This window comes from Myotis davidii, unplaced genomic scaffold, assembly GCF_000327345.1.
Source record: "Myotis davidii unplaced genomic scaffold, ASM32734v1 scaffold200, whole genome shotgun sequence".
NCBI lineage: Eukaryota > Metazoa > Chordata > Mammalia > Chiroptera > Vespertilionidae > Myotis > Myotis davidii.
This window is the reverse complement of record NW_006293700.1, coordinates 7073327-7098482: the sequence shown is the minus strand read 5'-3', so window position 1 is coordinate 7098482 and position 25156 is coordinate 7073327. Positions and strand designations below refer to the sequence as shown.

At 38.3% G+C, this 25156-nt stretch overlaps 1 protein-coding gene across 1 annotated transcript; it reads left to right on the top strand.

The window, feature by feature from the left end:
* Window positions 1-2096: 2096 nt before the first annotated feature.
* On the top strand, window positions 2097-15941 carry ZHX1 (zinc fingers and homeoboxes 1). The gene is made up of 3 exons (XM_006767346.2): window positions 2097-2277; window positions 8855-11785; window positions 15499-15941. The coding sequence occupies exon 2, from the start codon at window positions 9080-9082 to the stop codon at window positions 11780-11782; it is 2703 nt and encodes a 900-aa protein (XP_006767409.1). The 5' UTR covers window positions 2097-2277; window positions 8855-9079; the 3' UTR covers window positions 11783-11785; window positions 15499-15941.
* The last annotated feature ends 9215 nt before the right edge of the window (window positions 15942-25156 follow it).

Genomic DNA, 25156 nt, shown 5'->3' with positions numbered 1-25156 from the left:
ATAAAGTCAGAAAATATAACTGTGGACTTATTAACGCCAGGAAATATTCTAAACACTTTACATGTGTTATTTCTTTCAGTCCTCAAAGCAACCCTATTAAATAGGTACTATTATAAGATACTGGATATTAGAGAGAATTGTTCTAAAGTAATCCCAGTTTCAGGAACTGAAATAACATCAGGCAAGTATGCTTTTCATCCGGAACTATTGAGCAGCTCATTTGTTGCTCCTCTCGTTGCCTGGTGCCTTCTCATGTCTTGGCAGCTATTCTCAAGAGACTCCCATTCGATAAAACATCTTGCAATTACTGTGTGATTTAAGAGTGGATTCAAATAGGTCACCAATTTCCTATAACATTAATAATTCATTTTGGAAAATAACCTTCCCTCTTTGGCAGCTGTTTCCTATCTTCTCCTCTAGTTGACATCCTGTAGGTGGATGGCTAAGGAGAGGGAACAAGGAGATACCAGGGAAGAAACTGTAGAATCCCAGGCCGCAGGGATAACAGGATGCTCCACTGCACTTACCAGGAAAATGCTATTTTGCTTTTCATGAAAATAGTGTAACTGTTCAGTCCAAGCTTTAACTTTACCTAGAAGTATTTTACTAGAGGATTTACATTATTTTTTTTAAATATATCTTTTTATTGATTTCAGAGAGGAAGGGAGAAGGAGAGTGAGAAACATCAATGATGAGAGAGAATCATTGATGCCTCCTGCATGCCCCCCACTAGGGATTGAGCCTGCCACCCAGGCATGTGCCCTGACCAGGAATCGAAACGTTACCTCCAAGTTCATAGATGCTCAACCACTGAGCAACACTTGGCAGACTACATTATTTCTTGACTAAAGAGGGTTCTTTGTAAACTTGTATATAATAATAGCAAGAATCAAAGGATAAGGCATTTGGGGGAAATCATATTCCTAAATATTCATTCACTATGGTTACAGAGCTTCAGTGCTTAAAGAAACAACAAAAATGATTCAACCCTTCAAAAGCATTATTTCCTGTTATTTAATAAACAGAAACAATTACAGCTTTTATTAAATTTTCGTGATTGGCTTAACTCTGAGTAATATACCACATTTGGACACAAATCTGAGTTTTCAGAGAATGATTTCGCTCTGGCTGGTTTGGCTCAGTGGATGGAGCATGGGCCTGTGGACTGAAGGGTCCATGCCTCAGTTGCAGGCTGGATAGCCTGCCCTCGTCCAGACCAAGGGGGAGGCAACCTATCAATGTATCTTTCTCATATCCATGTTTCTCTCTGTGTGTCTCCCCCTTGCTTCCACTCCTAAAAATAAATGGGAAAATATCCTCTAGTGAGGATTGACAAAAAAATAAAAAGAAAGGAGAGAGAACGATTTCCAGTTTGTTTTTACAATTTAATGGTTCACAATGCATTGACTAAAAAGCCATTTGGTCTGTAGCTTTCTTGCAAAAATGAAATAGTTAAACGCCAATCATTCTATTAGGTACCACATGTTTAGAAGTACCAGTGGTTTATTTAAGTAATACTGGCTTATTGCCAGCATTAATAACCCACTTCATTCCACTTAATACACAGTACATTAGGATGCAGATATTTGCCAAATATCTATGTTTATGTGTAAACAGAAACATATACCTCTTTTCAACTCTTAGTTTAAGTTGTCTTTCATAACTTTTGAAATGGAAAATTGATTATTGCCCAGGCTTTTAAAATATTTTATACTGTTTCAACATTTAACAAATTTTAAACCTATCAGCATAACAAGCAGTGCTAGAATAAGCTGGCTTTAATGAGTAGGCATTAATCTTAATTCACACCCCCGCCCCCCCACAGAACTTCTGTGTGGTAAATTTTTACAATTCCCAATTTCTTAATCTTAGCTTTCCTATTATATTCTGCATATATTCACATTTTGAACATTTTCATTGAAAACAGTATCATAGTGACTTGGTTGTTTTACATAATATAGAATTTTTTTAAAGTGCAGTTTTCAATTTTTGTGTTTCTTACTAATATTAGAATATTAGATAATTCTTTTAAAGTTTCTATGAGGAAATTATTTTTTTCCAAAGTTACATTTATTTTTTAAAAAGCCAAGGCATAAACTTTAAAATTTCCTAAGACTGTACCATCATCTCTAGAATAATAAAGTGATATTACTTTTTTTGTAGGAGATGGCAGATAGGTGCTTTGGACCTGCTGGTAATGATGGCCTGAGCTAAACACCTAATTTGAAGGGACACCCTTCCGTGTCAGAGCACAGAATGCTGAGGAAGCTATGGCAAGTATGTGTTCCGATGTTTTGATAACGTAAAACTCGGGTACTGAATGTGCTCCCTTTAGATCCTATGACACTCTCTTTGGCTCAAGTTTTAAAAGCTTTTTTTAAATGAACACAGATATATCCCTAACACTTTTGTAAGAAATGAACATTCAAACTTTAAAAATATAGGAAGATTGGCTGCTTCAATTTTAATGGAAACAGCATCATATGTCATAATACATCTATGTGCTATATTTATAATTGATTTTTAATTGATATTTGCTGAAATCCTTTGTTTCAGGCACTATCTCAGGTGCTATGGTAACAGTGGTAACAAGACAAATGAAGGTTATGAGGGCAGAGACGTTTCGTGTGGGGAAATTGATCCAGAAATTTTACTGTTTTTTTGCCTATATCCAGAAAAATGCTTCATGAACAACTCCTGAAAATGTATTTTCAATATATAGTCTAGTAATAATAGTTAACTTATAATGATAAAATTAGGATATTAAAAGTTAAATAATATAGGTTAAACATACCCTTATTTAAATATTCAAATAGATTTTTACATAATTACGTGTATATTTTATTTACCCGATATATATTGCTTTTATAAGAAGCATTAGGTTATATAGTATATTGTTTGAAATATTTATACTTTAGTTCAATTGTTATTTTAAATGATTCCTGAAAGTACTAAGAAAGCTTACATAACCATTAATATGGTGGTTCACTTTTAATTTTAAAAATTGAGTTCTTACAAGTTGACATTACCAATCTAATTTCTATTATATTTCAAAATATTTTTAAAAATTGAATGATTATATCCTGAGGGAAATAGGTAACAACTACTATATTTTACCCAGGGAAGAGAGAACAGACAGATGAATGGTTTTTCAGCCCCTTGATGATAATCTCACTTGGAATCAAGAATAGCATTCTTGTGTTAGACTGTGTGTTAGACTGGCTTTGGAAGACTTAACACACCTCCTTGAGAAAAGAAGGGGAAAGCTATTTCAGCAGAAAATTACTTTGGATCATACAAACTTAAGTTAGTAACAAAGATAGGAGATTTCATTATAGTTCTAGTTTCTATATCACTGTCAATATGTTACATACCTACTGACATCCCAGGAGAAGGCAGCAAACCAGGATGTTAGTGTCCTGGAGACCTTTCAAAAAGACATTTCACTCCTCAAATCTGGGGGCAGAGCTTGCCAGAGAAATCTGTCCAGCTTGGACTCTTCCTTTAATCGTTAGCAGTATTAAGGTCAGCTTTCTCAGGTGGAAAAAAACAGGAAAGAGGATAGAGTGACTAAACCTTTAAGCCTTAATTAGCATTAACAAAGGGATCTTCTAAAATTAGATTATCTTTGGCCATAATTTCTTAGATGCTTTCATTTTTGTCATATTCATTCCTGTCTATATTCATCGTAATACTTGAATTTTGATTGTCTTGAGACCACTTTGGAAATTTACTTAATAATTCTAGGTCACAGAAATTTTAAAAAACATTTGTTGTGGGTACAAATTTGGGTTGTCAAATTTCTCACTTAATTTTAAAAAATAATTGCTGTTCCTGAATATTTTTACATTTTCGCTTTAAAAAATGCCGAAAGTGTGTAAAGGCTAAACTTTTTTGGCTTGTTTTTTATTAAAAAATATCCTCTTAGCCTTTTTTTTTTTTTTTAACATGGTAGATATCCTTTGTTTTGATTTGATCCCATTATTCCTTGTTCCTAGTATTATTTCAGGCATTTTGTGATTTTGATGGATTTCTGACTTCTGGTTTGAATACAAACATGTAAAAATAAGTATTTTCAGCTGGCTAAACAGAACTCTCACTCCAAGAGGGAGAAGTGAAACTAAGTAAAATACAGAGTTCAAAAAACTTTTCACTGTATGTATGAATATTTAGTCCAAAGGATTCTCAGTTTGTGTACTTTAGCCACCCTAAGAACAGTTTTATTAAGTTGGTACTAGGTCAAAACTAACATGCTCCTTAAAAATTATCTTCTAAATGTTCTTATTTGACCCAGAATTGGTATAAAAAACAAAGTTTGTTTTTATTCACATAAAACTTTACCAAAATAACATGCTTTTGTGGCTAACTAGGCCAATAAACTGCTGTCTGTTAATCATTTAAGTTGAAGTATAAGACAGCCAAAAAAATAGAGGCTTGGAAAATTCAGTGTAGCTATGACTCTGCTTAATTATAAACAACGTTGGACTTTTTTTTTTTTTTTAGTACTAAGTATACAATTTGAAACAATCCACTCACTTTTTATAGTACATACCATTGACAACTTACATTTTAAACTCTTTAAAAATGTAACACCATTAAAGTATAGTTTTCTCTTGGAACAAAAATAATGATTCCAAGTTCAAATTTGCATTTGCTTTCTTGTAAAGACTAATGCTTTGAATGAATTTATCTCCCTTGTTTCAATCTTAGATAGACCACATATTTAGATATACACTGTTCATGCATAAAACTGATTTGTTACAACAGAATTATGGATGTTGGTAAATATTTGTTGAGTATTCATTGCGCTATTTTATTAGGTAGGATGTTTGGATGTTTGATAATCAAGAATGTTTTAATATTTTAATGACTGGTAATCTCATTAGTAAGGATTTTACCATTGAAAGTAATCGACCATAAAGCAAGCACAGTTGTTTTTTATAGCTCCTCTGTAAATGAGTGTTTAGTGAAATAAAATGTATGTTATAATATACAATACAGATATGTTTTAAAGGTGGGTTTTTTTCAGCAAATATTATTGGGGCCTTGATAGGCACTGTGCTGGGCCCTGGGGAGAGCTAAACAGACATTCTTTCTGACCATGTAAGAAGAATTGCTATTAGAATTGTCCAAAATTTTTATGCTGTGATGAAATAAATTTTGCTTTCATTAAATGCTTTTCTGGAGAGAAACTTTGTTGTGATAATTTTGACGAGTTTAGGATCATGAATTGATTAAGGAGCAGCTTATCCTCAGGAAAGAGCCAGGATGCAGCTAGGACCATGGAAATTGGCTTGGCCCAGATCTACACCCTGGAGATTATGGGTGCTCTTGGGGGTTCTTAGAACCAGTCTGACTTCCAGACCTGGGGCAGGAGCTCCAAAAAATATCTGGAATACACCTGAATGCTATACAGAAATGACCATAGAAGTACTTTAATTTATTTGCAATTTTAAGGCCTTAAAACCATTGTTTGTTATATTTTATATTTTATATAACTAAAGCAATGTTATAACAATATTAAAGAAAACTTGTAAATACCATACACAAATTTTACCTGTTTCATGAAAATTTTATTTTTTTATATTCTCTAGTCTTTGTCCACATGTAAATGGATACTTTTTTATATTTCTTAACTACTCTTTTGATTATCATTTTTTAAAATATATTTTTATTGATTTCAGAGAGGAAGGGAGAGGGAGAGAGAGATAGACACATCAGTGATGAGAGAGAATCATTGATTGGCTGCCTTCTGCACACCCCCTACTGGGGATCGAGCCCACAACCCGGGCATGTGCCCTTGGCTGGAATTGAACCCGGGACCCTTCAGTACCCAGGCCCACACACTATACACTGAGCCAAACCAGCTAGGGCTTGATTATCATTTTTAATGGTAGTGTAATGGTTGATCAATTATTTTTTCACATGTTTTTCTACTGAAAGGTTAACTGAAAATAGTTTTCAAACATAATTATATTTATGATGCTGGATGCTTTTAGAACATAATTTTTCCTTTATTGGCAGACTTCACTTTAATTGTGTTTTAATTGCAAAGCCACTTCACTCTCAGTTGTGCAACTGAACTCTAACCCCCTTTAACAGGTAAATAGTGCAAGGTTCCCCAAATTGATTTCGCGTTCTGTTTCCAGTTAACCTTCAAATAGAGGATGAGATGTCTGTCAGCTAACAGTGATTTCTGTATGGCAATTTCCCTGTCCCAGCCCTACTGCACTTTAATGACAAAGGAGATGAATTGGAATCACACTATAGAATTGCTTATTCTGTATTTTTACCCCTTCTCTGCTTTTTCATTCCATTTGTGTGGATTGTCAGCTGATTAAGTTCGGAGAGAGAGAGAGAGAGAGAGAGAGAGAGAGAGAGGAGAGAGAGAGAGAGAGAGAGAGAGAGAGGGAGAAGGAGGAAGGGAATCGAACCTGGGACCCTTCAGTCCGCAGGCTGACACTCTATCCATTGAGCCAAATCGGCTAGGCAGGAATTCCCTGTTTTTAACCCCTTCCCCGGCAGAAACGTGTATACTCGTTTTCACAAAATGTTCTTTTTCAGTCGTCGACGAGTATACTAAGAAAATATGGTAAAAAAATATAGTTTATAGGAAGATGAGTTACAAACTGTTTTCATAACCAGCATCAAAAATACTATATAGAACCAAAATAAAAAAATTAGTCTGAAAAAGAAATGTTTTTAACAAAATAATTGTTGGGGAAGGGGTTAATGACAAAAAAAAAAAAATCGAACAGCTATATAAACACTTGGAACAAAATAGTGGTGTCCCTATTGAATTGACTAGGGAAGATGGCATTAGCTTAGTTTATATCATTTAGTTAAGAAATAGTTTGCAATTTCAGATTTCTTTATATTCCCTTAGAAATCAAAGAAATTTTATAGAAAAAAAGAATGACACCTTTGTGAATAGAGAATTGGATTATTGTCACTACAATTATTACTAATTGTAATAATTGGAACTCAGGGAACAAGGGGCATTTAGTACAGCTTTCCATCTGCTGCTTAGATCCATCAAAGGAATTGTAGTATGTATTTGAATAATCTCAGTGAGGAGGTTCTTACCGCCTTCAAAAGCAGGGCATTCTCTCTTTGGACAGCTCTGTTTCCTAAAAATGTTTCTCCCTTTCCTGAGTCAGTGTATCTCCTCATAGAGAACTGGTTTTGCTTTATAATCTTGGAAGTAAACTTTTTCTCCTCAGTTCAGCTAGGACATGGATCATGTTAGTAAATGAATAGTTCCAATTTGTGGTAAAGAATAAGACCCCTTACTCATTTTATTCATTTTTTATTTCTTGTAGACTTCAGAAACCCATCAATTTTAACTGATTTAGCATCAAAATTTTGAAACATTTAAATGTATTTGTATGAATATAATACACTTTTTCTTGATGATTTAAGATCATTCTTATGAGTTTCAGGAACTGTTCTCTCTGGTGATGTCCTCATGGCATGTGGAGTTTTGTAGGACTGTTTTCCTATTCATTCTTATTCAGTTAATAAACATTTAGTGAGTCCCCAGTTCCTGGCTTCTTACATGCAAAGAGGATATAGAAATGAATGAGATTGCCAAGACACCTTGGGAGAACTTTAGGTTAAAGATATAAAGTTCATTGGTTTCATCCAGAGTTTCAGGGGCTTTGTTATATCTCAACTAGAGGTCCGGTGCACAACATTCATGTACTCAGGGTTGGGGTGGGGTCCCTCAGTCTGGCCTGTACCCTCTCACAGTCAGGGAGCCCTTGGGGCTTCTGGCTGAGCAGCGCTCCCCCTGTGGGAGTGCACTAACCACCAGGGGGCAACTCCTGTGTTGAGTATCTGCCCCTGGTGGTCAGTGCGCATCATAACGACCGGTTGTTTCGCTGTTCAGTCAATTTGCATATTACCCTTTTATTATATAGGATAAAGCTATCACTTAAAAAAAGAAGAAATAATGAAACACACATCTATAATGAGGACTATGTTGTGGGACAGAAATGTAGTATTTTTCTACTACAACATAGTCAATACTAGACTAGAAAATAAACCAGGGAGGAGGGTGAACTATAAGGCAAACAGAGAGATCATCCCACCAAGTGCACAAACATGTGCTCTGGTATAAGGGTCGGCCTGCATGGAGGGTCCCTGGCACAGCAATCATTTCTGCTGGGCTTAAAGCATACAGGAATCGGAGTCAGGAGACTGAAGGAGGGGCCAGGCTGTGATGGGAACTCTGTGTGGCTTCAGGAGTTTGGACTTTATTCTTTCATAAATTTTAAGTTAGAAGACTGATATGATTAGATGTGTTTAATAAATTCTAGTAGCACTGTGGAAAATGATTAAAAATAGTGTTTCTAAAACTTTGATCATACATATTGTATCTTTGCTTCTTTGCCATACTTGGGCATGCTTTTGGGATGATGAGAAGGACCAGTAGGACCAGGCATCACTGATGGATTGAATTTCTTATACACTTAATTGCCATAGTCTCTGAGTATCTGTGACTGCTTTTTATAGTTTTAAAACTTCTCCCTTGTTAACAGATTATCCTTTCACATTGGTAATACTCTTGGCAAAGCAAACTTGTTCCCCAACATCCCTTCCAATATATAGCTGGCTGAAAAATCCAAATAAGCCTGTGGGCTGACCCATGAATATAGTACATGACCTTCAGTGAGTTGGTTTGGAGACATCTATTTTAATCCTTAGAGGACTTTTTTTCCAGGTTTTGATCTCATTTTAGATCTTTATAACTGAGCTATCCAACAATGTCATATAAGTGAAATATAACTGTAATTTGTTTAAAAGATCATAATCACTCATTAAAAACATTTTTAAATTTATTTTAATGTAGGTGATTGGAGTTGTGCTTCAAAAATTTCAGCAGTTCAACAATATTTTATCTGCCAACAATAAATTCTTTACTTGATTGCACCATGAAAAAGCTGCTAATGAGACTTGTTGAGCATAAAAACGGACCTGAAGAACCAAAAGCCATTGTTTTCAAATGAAGAATACTGAATACTTTTAAGCCTCAGTGCTTTTTAATCACCACTGAGATTTCCCCCATAACATCAGAATGGCAAGCAGGCGAAAATCAACAACACCCTGCATGGTCCTTGCCAGTGAACAGGATCCAGACCTCGAGTTGATATCAGATTTGGATGAAGGGCCTCCTGTACTCACGCCTGTAGAAAACAGCAGAGCAGAGAGCATCTCGAGTGAGGAAGAAGTTCATGAATCTGTGGATTCTGACAATCAGCAAAATAAAAAAGTTGAAGGTGGTTATGAATGTAAATATTGTACTTTTCAAACTCCAGACCTAAATATGTTTACTTTTCATGTGGATTCAGAACATCCCAACATAGTGCTAAATTCCTCCTACGTTTGTGTCGAATGTAATTTTCTCACCAAAAGGTATGATGCACTTTCTGAGCATAATCTGAGGCACCACCCAGGAGAAGAGAATTTTAGGTTGACTATGGTGAAACGAAACAACCAGACAATCTTTGAACAAACTATAAACGATCTGACTTTTGATGGTAGTTTTGTTAAAGAGGAGAACTCAGAGCCCGCTGAATCTACAGACGTTTCTTCTTCAGGAATTCCTATCAGTAAAACTCCCATCATGAAAATGATGAAAAATAAAGTGGAGAACAAGCGTATTACAGTTCATCATAACTCAGTTGAGGATGTTCCTGAAGAGAAAGAGAAGGAGATCAAACCAGACCATGAAGAAAGTGTGGAAAGTCCTACTTCTTCAGCTTCTGACTCTAACACCAGTACTTCCATTGTCAACAGAATACACCCAAATGCTGCCAGCACGGCAGTCACCCCGGCAGCAGTTCTTCCTGGACTAGCACAGGTGATAACCGCTGTGTCAGCGCAGCAGAATTCCAATTTGATTCCCAAAGTCTTAATTCCTGTCAGTAGAATTCCTGCCTACAATGTTGCATTGGATAACAACCCCCTTTTGCTTAACACCTACAAAAAATTCCCTTATCCGACCATGTCAGAAATTACTGTTCTTTCCGCTCAAGCAAAATATACAGAGGAACAGATCAAGATATGGTTTTCAGCCCAACGTCTAAAACATGGTGTGAGCTGGACTCCTGAGGAAGTAGAGGAGGCAAGAAGAAAGCAATTCAATGGAACAGTACACACTGTACCTCAGACCATAACTGTTATTCCAACACACATTTCCACAGGGAGTAATGGCTTACCATCCATTTTACAGACATGCCAAATAGTTGGTCAGCCAGGTCTGGTTCTTACACAAGTAGCTGGAACAAACACCTTGCCGGTAACAGCACCGATAGCCTTGACAGTGGCAGGGGTGCCAAATCAAAGCAGTGTACAGAAAAGTCAGGCCCCCGCTGCTCCGCCTCCTGCAGAAACAAAACCAGCAGCAGCAGCCGCAGCCACAGCCGCAGCAGCAGCAGCAGCAGCAGTCCCAGCAGCAGTCCCAGCAGCAGTCCCAACAGCAGTCCCAACAGCAGTCCCACCTTCTCAGCCTGTCAAACACGAAACTGCACTGGCAAACCCCGATTCATTTGGCATTCGGGCAAAAAAGACTAAAGAGCAACTGGCAGAATTAAAAGTCAGCTACCTTAAAAATCAGTTTCCTCATGACTCAGAAATTAGCAGACTTATGAAAATCACAGGTTTGACAAAAGGAGAGATTAAAAAATGGTTTAGCGACACGAGGTACAACCAGAGAAATTCAAAGAGTAATCAGTGCTTACATCTCAACAATGATTCCTCCACTCCCATTATTATAGACTCCAGTGATGAAACCACGGAATCCCCAACTGCTGTCACTTCACAGCATAAACAGTCCTGGCATCCTTTCCCCGACTTTACTCCCCAAAAGTTTAAAGAGAAGACAGCAGAGCAACTCCAGGCCCTTCAGGCCAGTTTTCTCAGCAACTCTGTACTGACAGATGAAGAATTAAATAGGTTAAGAGCGCAAACCAAACTGACCAGGAGAGAGATTGATGCTTGGTTTACAGAGAAGAAGAAATCAAAAGCTTTAAAGGAAGAGAAAATGGAAGTAGATGAAACGAATGCAGGTAGTTCCAAAGAAGAAGCGGGAGAAACTTCTCCCGGAGATGAATCGGGTGCACCTAAGGCAGGGAGTGCAGGCAAGATATGTAAAAAAACACCCGAGCAATTGCACATGCTCAAAAGCGCGTTTGTCCGGACCCAGTGGCCGTCACCAGAAGAGTATGACAAGTTGGCCAAAGAAAGCGGGCTTGCTAGACCAGACATAGTTAGTTGGTTTGGGGACACCCGTTATGCTTGGAAAAATGGAAACTTAAAATGGTACTACTACTATCAAAGCTCCAATTCAAGTGGTATGAATGGTCTGTCTTCCCTTAGGAGAAGGGGGAGAGGGAGACCCAAAGGAAGGGGAAGGGGAAGGCCACGCGGGCGGCCTAGAGGAGGCAAGAGAATGAACAACTGGGACAGGGGGGCGTCACTCATAAAATTTAAAACTGGAACTGCAATACTTAAGGATTATTACCTGAAGCACAAATTTCTTAATGAGCAAGACCTGGACGAACTTGTTAACAAATCACACATGGGCTATGAGCAGGTCAGGGAGTGGTTTGCTGAAAGACAGAGAAGATCAGAGTTAGGTATAGAGTTATTTGAGGAAAATGAGGAGGAAGATGAAGTTATTGATGATCAGGAAGAGGATGAAGAAGAAACAGATGACAGTGACACCTGGGAACCCCCACAACATGTGAAGCGGAAGCTTTCTAAATCAGATGACTGAAATGTAAGTTTTTAATCTGAGCATATATTTATCAACCACACATATTTAGAACATCCACCTGGTATCTGTCATCTCCACTTTTGATAGTTTTTTTCTTAAATAGTTTTTCTTTTACCTAATAAGAGAACTAGGTACTACAAGTATAGCCAAGAAATATATGATTAGCACGTATAGTCTGATGATTATGATTGTTCTGTTTAATATGTAGAGTTTAATGTTTTTTACTTTGTTTTAAGGGAAAGTTACCCGTTTTCTAAGAAGGGAGACTGGTGGGTGTGAGGGAATTCACAAATACTAAAGATAACTAAAATGTAGTTTTTGTAACCCTCCTTCACTAAAGCTTCATTTTTTGCCTATTTAAAGAAAGAATTAAAAAACAAAAACTAAAAAGAAGGGGGAAACTATACTGAAGGAAAGACTTGCCACAGGGGTGAGGATTGCTCAGTTTCAGGAAACTAGGAGAAAATGATATCTTTTTCTTTCATTGTATTACCCCCAAACTATTAGATTTTTAACTAAAGTTTAAAATGCTTTATGTATTAGAAATAACTCAATATTTTTTCTATTAAAAGCCAAAGGTCTATTTTAGGCCCTATATAAGTTCCATGTTTACTTGGGTGGCATCTGTTTTTAAAAACTGTAATATAAATTATTTCTGTCTTAGAGATCAAAAGGTAAACAACAAATTTGATATTAAATTAACTCAATTGCCTAAAATGTCTTTTCATTCTTTGATATAAAACAAACCTGCTACCAGCAAAAATGCTGTATTTAGTAAAAAATATCTCTCTGTAGTCATAAAAGTGCAAGTAAATATGCTTTAAATGTAAAGGTTTGGCATATTCCTTAAATCTTCATTCTTTTATAGGTTGGATTAATTAAAACGTCACTGTAGTTGCAAATCACATATCTGGTTTGGAGTTAGAACTTCGATTCTTACTACTTTTGGAATTCAGTAGCATTGTTCTATTCTTTACTCTCAGTTTTTGAGCGTTCCAGGATAAAACTATACTTTTCAAAAAACAATGCAGTTGTCATGAAATGTTTGTATATGTCTATCAGTAATCCAAAAGCATCTTGTTATCTGAAATTACTGCAGTGTTGTCAGACTGTAAGGGAGGAAACAAGGTTTAGACTCTTATGATTATATGAGCATATTTATGTATTTCCTTAGCTTTTTGCTTCCCTATCCCAGCCTCTACTTTTATCCTCTCTTTTTCTGCACAGTATCTCCTTCATTCCTCCACATCTTCCTTCATGGTTTTATTTATTTTGTTATAACAATTGCTTATAGAGAGCTATGTCCCAGTAACAAATTATTCTTACTGTTTAGCAATCCTTTTCCAAGTTTTCTTTTCATGAACATTTTTTTTCAGGCAGAGAAAAAGGTGACACTAAAAATGCACCTACTTTTGAATAAATCTCACTCAGGTTATAGAGCAAACTGTATTGTAGGTTACATGAAGTTAAATAGTTTTGTACAGCTTTATCCTGAGGCAGTCCTCCATTTCCTAATGTCGGAACTCTTCAGGACAGGCTTTCTTCTGACCCAGATGCATAAAATATTTTTAACAGGCTGCTTTTTTTTTTTATTGCTAGACACAAGAATGTGCACTCAGCCAAGATTAAAACAACAAAATTTTTGCCGCAATGAATTGTTGTAGTAACCTCTGCAGTAATTTTGGGGGGAATTGCAGTCTTCTAAAACTAATGTGAACTTTTATATAATTTAGTTTGACCTTACTTTAAGTTTGTGTGGATAATTCTTATATTAATACTTAAATAGGTACTATGATTAAAAAATTCACACAAAACCACAGTTTTCAAAAATTGTGTCATATATGTTTTATGTGTACTTTTCTGGTACATATACAAACTTGCCTTGCTCTTAAAATATGCAAAAGTCTGAAATTATAAAGACATTAATCAACAAATTATTGGCTTAACAAGTTAAGTTTTTATCCTACAGAAGGATTCACCTAAAGTTTCCTCTCAATAGTTACTTTTTCATTTAAATATAGTTCAACTTATGAAAAAAAGGAACCAAAACCTTTCCAAAGTAATTATTGCAAAAAGTAAGATACAGTAGTACCCCCTTATCCTTCCGGGATATGTTCCAAGACCCTCAGTGGATGCCTGAAACCGCAGATAGTACCAAGCCCCTTATAAAATATGTTTTTTCCTATATGTACGTACCTATGATAAAGTCTAATTTATAAATTAGGCACAGTAAGAGATTAACAATAATAACTAATAAAATAGAACAATTATAATATCCTATATAATAAAAACCTAATATGCTAAGTGTCCGGTTGGCTGGTCAGCCGTTCAACCAAAGCGTAATATGCTAATGATATGCTAAGGCTGCTCAACCGCTCACTATGATGTGCACTGACCACCAGGGGTCAGACAGTCGACAGGTCAACCAGTCATTATGATGTGCACTGACTACCTGGGGGGCAGACGCTCTAACTGGTAGGTTAGCTTGCTACTGGGGTCCGGCCGATGGGGACTGAGCGTGACAGGCTGGACATGCCCTAGAGCCCTCCCGCGGTCCCTCCCTGGCTGGCCAACCTCCCGTGTCCCTCCCCGACCCCAATAGTGCACCGGTGGGGTCCCTCGGCCTGGCCTGCATCCTCTTGCAATCCGGGACCCCTTGGAGGATGTCAGAGAGCCGGTTTCAGCCTGATCCTGTAGGCCAGGCCAAGGGACCCCACTGGTGCATGAATTTGTACACCGGGCCTCTAGTACTGTAATAAAAGTTATGTGAATGTGGTCTCTCTCTTTCTCTCTCTCTCTCTTTTGCACGCTCTCTCTCTCTCTCACTCTCTCTTTCTTAACTGATCAGATAACCCAGAGGACTACTAAGTGGCAAATGGGCAGGTAGTATATACAGAATAGATCTGCTGGACAGAGGGATAATTCACGTCCTGGGCAGGATGGCGGGAGATGATGTGAGATTTCATCATGCTGCTCAGAACAGCATGCAATTTAAAACTTATGTATTGTTTATTTCTGGAATTTTTCATTTAATATTTCTGGACTGTGGTGGACCACAAGTAACTGAAGCTGCAGAAAGTGAAACCGTGGATAAGGAGGATTACTGTATATGTGTGTCTTTTGCACAAGCCAGCCTTGTACAGTAAGTCCTCACTTGATGTTGTCAGTAGGTCTGTGACTTTAAGTGAAGCAATGTATAAGGAAACCAGTTTTACCACAGGCTGATGGATATAAGCAAGAATTAAGTACCTGCAGCATCTCATCATGTTATAACAAAATGGTGTTGACCAATCAAAGTTATTTGAGGACTTGATGTATATAAATAGAAAAAAAATACAAGAGTTAAAAAAAGAAAAATACAAGAGTTTAGATTTCATAGCTTATTACAGACACTGACAATGAAATATATACTTCTTACTAATAATTTTAAATAAATTATTTCATATAGGTGTATAATATAGGTAAAAATTATTACATATGGGTGAAAATGTCTTTAAAGCAAATCTAGTATATACAGAACACATACATAGGAATTGCACACAAAATCTAGTGCATTATATAAGATATATTTGGAAGTGATCTCAGTATTACTGAGTGATTACAGAGGATGTGTTTTCATGGCTAATTTCTATCATTTTTGTTTGTAAAAGAGGTAAACATTAAAGTATGGTTTTCTTTAAGTTTTTAGTTTTTTATTGTGTGTGTTTTTTTTATAGTTGCCTAAAACGTTGGAGGAGAATCAATTCTTCTACTCAAGCTGTCTGATTTACTGTGAATGGGCCCAATCTTTAATGACACTGAAACCCTTTGGGAGCATACACATTCTCAAAAAATAGGATCCAGTACCCAAAAGAAATGGAACTTTATGTTGTGCCAAAGTTAAACTACTGCAGCTGGTGAAAGTTCTGCAATGTAAATAGAACACATTAAAAAACAACTTGTAAAAATTCAAATTTTAATACATTTTTATTCTGATAAGATGGAGACATTCTGATTCTTGGACTTTCAGAGGGGGTTTAATGACCACTAGAGCTTGTCCTCATATTTTGTCTAGTGTGATACTGTATATCTGGTGAGATGGACCTTATTGTCTGATATGTTATTAAGCTTATACTTTGAGTGACCAAACATTTCCCAGAGTAAAAATTGTTAGAAACAGAAAAAAAAAAAACCTGATTTATTTCTGTCTTGTTTATCAGGCCCTGCACGAAGATGAAAAGTTATGCATGGGCTTATACATTTTCAATGTAAGTGAAAATACAGCCTTTTGGCACACGTTGGCACAATAAGAGTTTGTGGTATTATTGGCCCTTAATGATTAGATCTTTCATGGATACCACTATTACTCCTTGTAATGCTTCTGTTACTTGTTTTCATTCGAAACTGAATTTGCGTTTTATTAAACTGAAGATATCACTGAAGAAGGAAAAGAAACTGGCATTAGAATTTGGACGGGGTGAAACTCTGAAATAAATGCTATACCAATTGTCTGGAAATCAAACTTTTGTACAGGTGTCAGATCAGAATTTTCAAGAATTACCTTTCAGTGAAATTCTACTTTGTGTAATAACTTCAGTGAATAGAGAAAAAATTCTTAACTGCTCATAATGAATTAAAAGTCAGCTTTTCAGGAGACTGTAAGTTCCTACTAACTTAGAAACCTTGTAAAAACCGGTGCTGTTCGTTCATGTTGAGAAGGACCCTTTCTTCTGTGACTAGGGGACCATTTTTCAAAATGTGCTTTTTCATGGAAGAAACGTTCAGTTCAATTAGCTTTGTATTTTATTTTATTTATTTTCATTTTCTTTTATTCCTCACCTGAGGACATGCTGAGAGAGAGAGAGAGAGAGAGAGAGAGAGAGAGAGAGAGAGAATTGGTTGCCTTCTGTAGGGCATATGCCCTGACCAGGAATGGAACCAGCAACCTTTCGGTGCACAGGACAATGTTCAGCCAACTAAGCCACTCTGGCAGGGCTCAGTTAGCTTTGTGTTTTAAAATGTTGGGGGTTTTGTTTGTTTTTTCTGAATGACCAGATAGATGTAGTGGGCTTGGCCAGTTTAATCTAATTTAATGGATAATAAATATTAATCTCATGTTTTTACCTAATGTTTGTCATCTAATGAAAATGTTATGAAAAAGCCTTGAATATGCATGCTGCTTTCATTTTTATAAACTTTTCATTTTTTAACTATAGCTTTATTAGTAATTCCAAAATGCTGCCATTTAGCTGATTTCTTCTTTCAGACAGCTGGCTTTGTGGGTGGCTTTTTCATACTACTGTTAACTTTTTTAAAAGAAGCAATGTAAAGACTGTAACAACTTAATGCACTAAACTGTTCTTTCTTTTACACATTAAAAAACTTCTTAAAGCTCTGTATTATAATAATTAAATTGCTCCCTTTTTTAAACCATTGCTAATGTGGTCTGAGTTTTGCTTGGTAATTTCATATTTTCAAAATTTGAAATGTCAAGTATTAGACAAGTATAAAGCCATTGAATATACTTATATTATATTTCCCTTACAATATGTAACTTTGTATAGCTGTTAAAACTATTGAAATGTTCCCTCCTGTCTCTTTTTTAGACTTGGCCCTTAATTCTGCTCTGATGTTTGCTAGATTTTAAGTATATTTATTTGACAGAGCAAAAGAACCCCTTCCTGGTTGTATCCAAAATAAAAGTTAGCTGTGATTAGTAGTTTTCAGTGATTTCCCCTCCCCATTGTATTAACTGAGTGTGTTTTTTTAATGTGGTAAAATACACATAACAAAATTTACCATTATATCTGTTTTTAAGTGTAAAATTCAACTGCATTAATTATATTCATAATGTTGGGCAATCATCACCACTATTTCCAAAACTTATTCATCATTCCAAACAGAAACTCTGTAACAGTTAAGCAATAACTCTCGATTCCCCTCCCCCCAGCCCCTGATAACCTTTCCTCTACTTTCTGTTTCTATGAATTTGCCTGTTCCTGATAACTTCAAATAAGTGGAATCATAAAATACTTGTCCTTTTGTGTTTGGCCTTATTTCATTTAGCATAATGTTTTTAAGGTTCATTCATGTAGCATATATCAGAATTTCATTCCTTTTTATGGCTGAATAATAATCCTCTGTGTGTGTACCACACTTTGTTTATTCATCTGTGATGGATGGACCTTGGGTTATTTCTACATTTTGGCTAGAAAAATGCTGCATTGAACATGGCATACAATCATCTGATTGAGGCACTATTTTCAGTTACTTGGTGTATATACTTAAAAGTGGAATTGCTGCCCTGGCTGGTTTGGCTCAGTGGATAGAGCATCGGCCTGCGGACTGAAGGGTCCCAGGTTCGATTCCGGCCAAGGGCACATGCCTGAGTTGTGGGCTCGATCCCCAGTGGGGGGCCTGCAGGAGGCAGCTGATCAATGATTCTCTCTCATCATTGATGTTTCTATCTTTCTCTCTTCCTCTCTAAAATCAATAAAATATATTTTTAAAACAAGTGGAAGTGTTGAGTTACAGCATAATTTGATGTTTAAATTTTAAAGAACCATCAAATTCATGCATAGCCTCCTCTATTATTAATGCCTCCACCAGAGTGGTACATTTATTTCAATTGATGAACCTATACTGACACATCATTATCACCTGAAGTCCATAGATTAGGGTTCACTCTTGGTGTTGTATATTCTCTGGGTTTGGACAAACGTATAATGATATGTATCTGCCATTACAGTATCATACAGGCTCAAGCAGAGCAGCAGAAGGTATATTTCCATAGGATAGGGAAGCTGAAAAGGTGCAACAGGTACATTTCCATAGAATGAGGGAGCTGGGAACAGCAAAAGGTCTATATTTACAAAATAAAGGGAAGGAAGCCCTTCATCCAGAAGAAGAAGAAGAAAGCCCAAAGGGAATAGGAAAACAATAAGGAAGGAGTGGGGAGAACTTCAGATGTCCCATGTGAGGTTCCACCTTTGAGCCTAGAAGTTACTACAGTAACCAGTCTAAGGGAATAGTGGCCAACCAGAGGGGATATCAAAGCACCAGGATCTGCAGCCTTTATAAGCCATAGGGAAAGGAACTCAGGGGGACCCTTTCCCCTCCCTACTTGGGAGTCTGTACTTGTTCTTTAATAAATCTCCACCTTTGCTATAAAAATATGAATATATCATGCAGAGTAGTTTCACTGCCTGAAAAATCCTCTGTGCTTCTCCTATTCATCTTTCTCTTCCCCAAACCCCTGGTAACCACTAATCTTTTACTATCTTCATAGTTTTGCCTTTTCTAGAATGTCATATAGTTGGAAGCATATAGAGCAGCCGTGGGCAAACTATGGCCCGCGGGCCGGATCCCGCCCGTTTGAAATGAATAAAACTAAAAAAAAAAAGATGGTACCCTTTTAAGTAATGATGTTTACTTTGAATTTATATTAGTTCACACAAACACTCCATCCATGCTTTTGTTCCAGCCCTCCGGTCCAGTTTAAGAACCCATTGTGGCCCTCGAGTCAAAAAGTTTGCCCACCCCTGATATAGAGTGTAGCCTTTTTAAATTGGCCTCTTTCACTTAGTAATAGTCATTTAAGGTTCCTCCATGTCTCTTCATGGCTTAGTAGCTCTTTTTCTCTCTCTCACTCCCTCCACCTCCTTCCCCTAGCTCCGTGGTCGGCAAATTGCGGCTCACGAGCCACATGCGGCTCTTTGGCCTCTTGAGTGTGGCTCTTCCTAAGCCTTAGGAGTACCCTAATTAAGTTAATAACAATGTACCTACCTATATAGTTTAAGTTTAAAAAATTTGGCTCTCAAAAGAAATTTCAATCGTTGTACTGTTGATATTTGGCTCTGTTGACTAATGAGTTTGCCGACCACTGCCCTAACGCATTTCATTTTAGTGCTAAATAATATTCCATTGTCTGAATGTACCAGTTTATCCACTCACCTACTGAAGGATATCTTGGTTGCTTCTAGGTTTGGACAATTATGAATGAAGCTGCTATAAAAATCCATGTTTGGGTTTTTATGTAGACAGAAGTTTAAATCCTTTGGGTAATACCACGGAGCATGATTGCTGGATCATATGGTAAAAGTATGCTCAGTGTGTTACAACATTTTGCATTCCCACCAGCAGTAAATGAGAGTTCCTGTTCCACATTCTTGCCAGCATTTGGTGGTTTCAGTGTTCTGGATTTGAACATCATTGTTTTAATCTCATTGTTGTTTTAATTTTTATTTCCTTGGTGACATATGATGTTGAGCATCTTTTCCTGTGCTTATTTGCCACCTGTATATCTTCTTTGGTGAGGTGTCTGTTAAGGTATTTGGCCCATTTTTCAAATCAGGTGTTTTCTTCTTCTTATTGTTGAGTTTGAAGAGTTCTTTGTATATTTTAGACAATAGTCCTTTACCAAATGTGACTTTTGCAAATATTTTCACCTGGGCTGTGGCTTGTCTTCTCACCCTTTTGGAATTGTCTTTCACAAACAGATTTTGTGCAACAGTATTTGATGTTAAGGAAGTCCAGCTTGTCAATTATTTCTTTCATGGATCATGCCTTTGGTATTGTATCTACTAGTAAAATGTTATTGCCATACCTGAGGTCATCTAGGTTTTCCCTGTGTTGTTTTCTAGGAGTTTTATAGTTTTCCATTTACATTTAGATATATGATCTATTTTGAGTTAATTTTTGTGAATGTTGTAAGGTCATTTTTTTGCATGTGGATGACCAGTTAAGTACCACTTGTTGAAAAGTTTTGCCTTAAATTCAAAGTACTCAGTTGAATTAAGCTTTCTTTTTTCTAGACTTTCTTTGTACTTTAGATACCTCTTAAGGTGTTTATTACTTTCTATTTTATATTACTACTAGAGGCCCGATACACAAAATTCTTGCATGGGTAGAATCCCTAGGCCTGGCCCGCAATCAGGGCTGATCTGTGGGACGATGGGGGAAGGGGGCGGGGAGGGAGACAGAAACACTGAGGCTTGCTGGCTGGGGGCAGCTCCTGCGTTGAGCATCTGCCCCCTGGTGGTCAGTGCACATCATAGCGACCAGTCGTTCCACCTGTCTTTCCACCATTCAGTCAATTTGCATATTAAGCGTTTATTATATAAGATTTTCAATCTCTTGATCATTAACTGCTTTTTACACAGTAGGTACGCAGTTGCTTTGATTGAAGTAACAATTTTATTCCTTCAGTCTGGCTTATCCTTAGTCTGATGTTGTCACCATCACAGTAGTTGTCTCCCCTAGAGGCCTCCGGCATCTCTTCCTGATTTGGTCAGTACTAACTGCTTCCCCTATGTCTAGCTAACAGGTCTTGCTTTATACTCTATTCAGTACCTGTCAAATTGGCTTTGTAAGTACATCTATTTCACTAGCTTAGAGCACTTTCAAGGCAGAAACTACAGTTTTTAAATCTTTATTTAAGCTAGCATTAACTGAACACTTACTATGTGCCAAGCACTAGGTTGAGAGGGTTACTTGATTAATCTCAATCCCAATGCACAGTCCATGAGGTAGATGCTATTATTATCCCCATTGTATTGTTGGTGAAACTGAGGGTCACAAAGGATCAGATTCACACAGAGTGTCAAACCTGAACTATCTCCAGAGCTCTCACCCTTAACCATTGCTTAGCCAGTGTCTTCACAATACTGTTACTCAGTAAATGCTCATCAAACTGAACTAGAGATTGTGAGTTTGGGAGCCAGGAGAGAAGAAACGCAATGCCAGACTGGTTGTGCACATATCTGGTGTTGGCAGACAGTGTTTGTCTTTGGACAACAGCCTGTGATACTGGAATGAAATTAACTGAGCAAGCCCTGAGAAAATTTCGTTTGGCTCAAGACTTGCCAGCCTGAATAAAAGGGCATTAAATTGAGATTTGTAGTGGGAGTGGGATGGGGGAGACGGAGAGAGGCTAAAACTCAGCTATACAGATCATATGACAGCCAAGGGGTGACAGGAAAATAACCTGACACCATGGGCACCATGCACAGTCAATGCAAGAAAGTACAGCCCAGATGCTGGTAAGATACACTTGGAGTTTTGTATCATTAGATCATTTGTTCATTCATTCAATAAACACGTACTGAGCACACAATACACTCTGCCTCGCTCTCCTGCCTCAGGCCATGCAGCTAGCTCTCCTTTTTGCTTGCTCAGCCTCAGCACCACAGTTTGTTTTTTGCTCCTCATTCTTGCAGCTTTCCAGAAGTTCTTGCTTCCACCTGCAAGGCTACCTCCAGATATCCTCTTGGCCAGCTCCTCTTCACTCTGGGCTCAGCTCAAAGATCACCTCTTCAGGGGGCCCTTTTGTGGCCACCCTCCCTGAAGCAGTCTCTTTCTCACATCACTCTTCCACTTTTATGTACAGCACTTAGCCACAGTCTCAAACTACTTTGTTCATTTATTTACTTGTTATTTGCCCACTAGAACTTAAGTTCCATTGAGCAAGGATCTTGTCTGTCTTATTTATCACTGTCCTCCACTCTGAGGATACAGTCCTTGGCTTAGAGCAGTGGTTCTCAACCTGTGGGTCGCGACCCCTTTGGCGGTCGAACAACCCTTTCACAGGGTCGCCTAAGACCATCAGAAAAACACATATATAATTATATATTGTTTTTGTGATTAATCACAATGTCTTTAATTATGTTCAATTTGTAACAATGAAAATACATCCTGCATATCAGATATTTACATTACGATTCATAACAGTAGCAACATTACAGTTATGAAGTAGCAACAAAAATAATTTTATGGTTGGGGGTCCCCACGACATGAGGAACTGTATTAAAGGGTCACAGCATTAGGAAGGTTGAGAACCCACTGGCTTAGAGCAAGTCTCAAGAAGTGTTAGTTGAATCAATGAATACACCTATTATAAAAATGTACAGACTATGGGAAATAAATGAGAGAGCTCAATATGCTAAGATCTATAGATATAAAAGCCTAAGCGACTGAACGACCGAATGACTGAACAACGGAACAACCAGTCGCTATGATGTGCACTGACCACCAGGGGGCAGACACTCAACGCAGGAGCTGTGTCCAGTGGTCAATGCGCTCCCAGATTTGGGCTCATGGCTGGCAAGCACAGCTTCTCCCACCTCAAGCCTCTCTTACCTCTGCTGCAGCGCCACTGAGCGGCAGCAGGAGTACGCACAGCAGGGCAGGATGAGTGGGAGTGGCACCCCGCCTGGGCTCAGGCCCCTCCCTGGCTGCCTGCTGCTTTGTGCACTGTTACATCCCTTGGGGGATGTTGGACTGCCATCCCGGATTGCGAGATGGCGCAGGCTAGACTGAGGCACCCCACCAGTGCACAAATCTGTGCACCGGGCCTCTAGTAAGTTAATAAATACCCAGGAGAATTAGTGAGTGATGCATGCCAATAATGGAAGGGCATGCTTTGCTAAAACAAACTAAAACAAAACAGAAAAAGATGGAAAAGGAGAAAAAGCAATATTTACAAATATCTGAGGAAGCAGAGAAAGGGGCCTCAGAGGAAAACAGCCTGGGTAAGAAAAGGAAAGGAAGAGATATTATTTCATTCTGGAAGGTGTTCTACTGGTTGCCAAGCCCCATTATTTTCTATCCTATCACTTTGCCACAATCTGTAATTCAGTAATTTGCTTGCTCGTATGCATATCATATGTCTTCTCCACCTTAATTTAAGCTTCTTGAGAGCAAGGACCATGAGTGATAGGTATATCCTCCTCACCTGGCACAGAAGGCCCTCAAGAATACACTGGGTTATGCACAGAATGCTTAATGAATACTGTGTACCAAGTGCTGTCCTAGAGGAGCATAGTGTGTAGAGAGGAGAGGATTCACATGCAAACAATGTAACAACCCATTCAACAAGGAGTGAAGACCTACTGGGTGCCAGACACTATGCTTGGTGCTAGACGGAGAGATGTCCCTGCCTAGAATGAGCTCATGGTCTCCTGGGGTGAGGGACAAGAAAGCTTGGACAAGAGCTGTATGAAAGGAGAAATGCCCTGTCTGAGAGAATCACATGGTGTTATGTGAGCCCAGACAAGGGACACGTAACCCAGGAAAGGTTTCTGGGAGGCAGCAAGATGGAGCACACTGGGAGGGGTCCTCTTGACAAAAGAAATGGTGAGGTGGCACCTGTAAGGGCAGGGAAGGTTGCAGGATGAGGGGAAAAACTCAGGGAGGTCAATTCCAGAGAGGACCAGCTCGGCTGGAGAGCACTAATTCAGTTAGGGGGTGGGTAGTGGATTAGGTTCCCCTAGGGCAGTGTCGGCAAACTCATTGGTCAGCAGAGCCAAATATCAACAGTACAATGATTGAAATTTCTTTGAGAGCCAAATTTTTGAGACTTAAACTATATAGGTAGGTACATTGTCATTACCTTAATTAGGGTACTCCTAAGGCTTAGGAAGAGCCACACTCAAGGGGCCAAAGAGCCGCGTGTGGCTTATGAGCCGCAGTTTGCCGACCACGGCACTAGGGTGAGTGTGTGGAATAGAAAACTGTGTCGAAGAAAGAACCCTGGAAGACAAATGGTGGAAGAGGCACTGGCGAGATGAGGACCAATAGGAGGGAAACTAGAGAGAAGCTCCATGCCCGTTACCTGCTGTGTAATATGGCACAGTAATACTGTGCTGTGCAATAGCCGATGGTACTTTGTCAACACTCTGTGCTTCCTACTCTCAAGGAACACCTTAAGTATAAAAATGCTAGTAAATATTAGTCTTAGGATTCTGGGATTTAGTATTTTCTCCAGGCAGAATGAGTGCTCCCGAATGGAGCCCCAGAGTAAATCTCTATATCCTCTGGTTTTTATTCTGGTCTTTGTTATTGGTGGTGTCTCTTCTCTGGAGACTTGGGGAATACTGACTCATTTCTTTCCCAGCTCGTAGCCACTTGATAATTGATCCCGAGCAAGTTATTTAACCTCTATAAGCCCAATATCTTCATTTGCAAAACAGGATTCACTGTATCTTTCATAAGGAAAGGATATAAAGTGCAAAAAAAAGTGCTTAACACAGTGTCAAGAATGTCGTCCGTGGTGAAAAAATGGTACCTACCGATTTTAAACAGCTACCCTGGGGCTGGTGCTTTTTGAGGCGAACATATAAGGAACGCTCCGCCCATCTCCTGAAACCGAGAAGTCGAACTCTGTCCCCGTCAGTTTGCAGTCAGATAAAAATCTCAGCTCAGCTAGGACTCCCAACCTGCGGTGGGCTTCCAGAGACTACAAATCCCAGGATGCTACGCTCTGGGCCGGCCGGCCCCGCCCCTTCGCGTTGGCCCGCGACTGGGCGCCGCTCTAGGCACTGCCTCCTCTCGATGCCCCCACCGTGGGCGCGCGATGGAGGCCGGATGCTGGCTGCTGGGCGGCGAGTTCGAGGACTC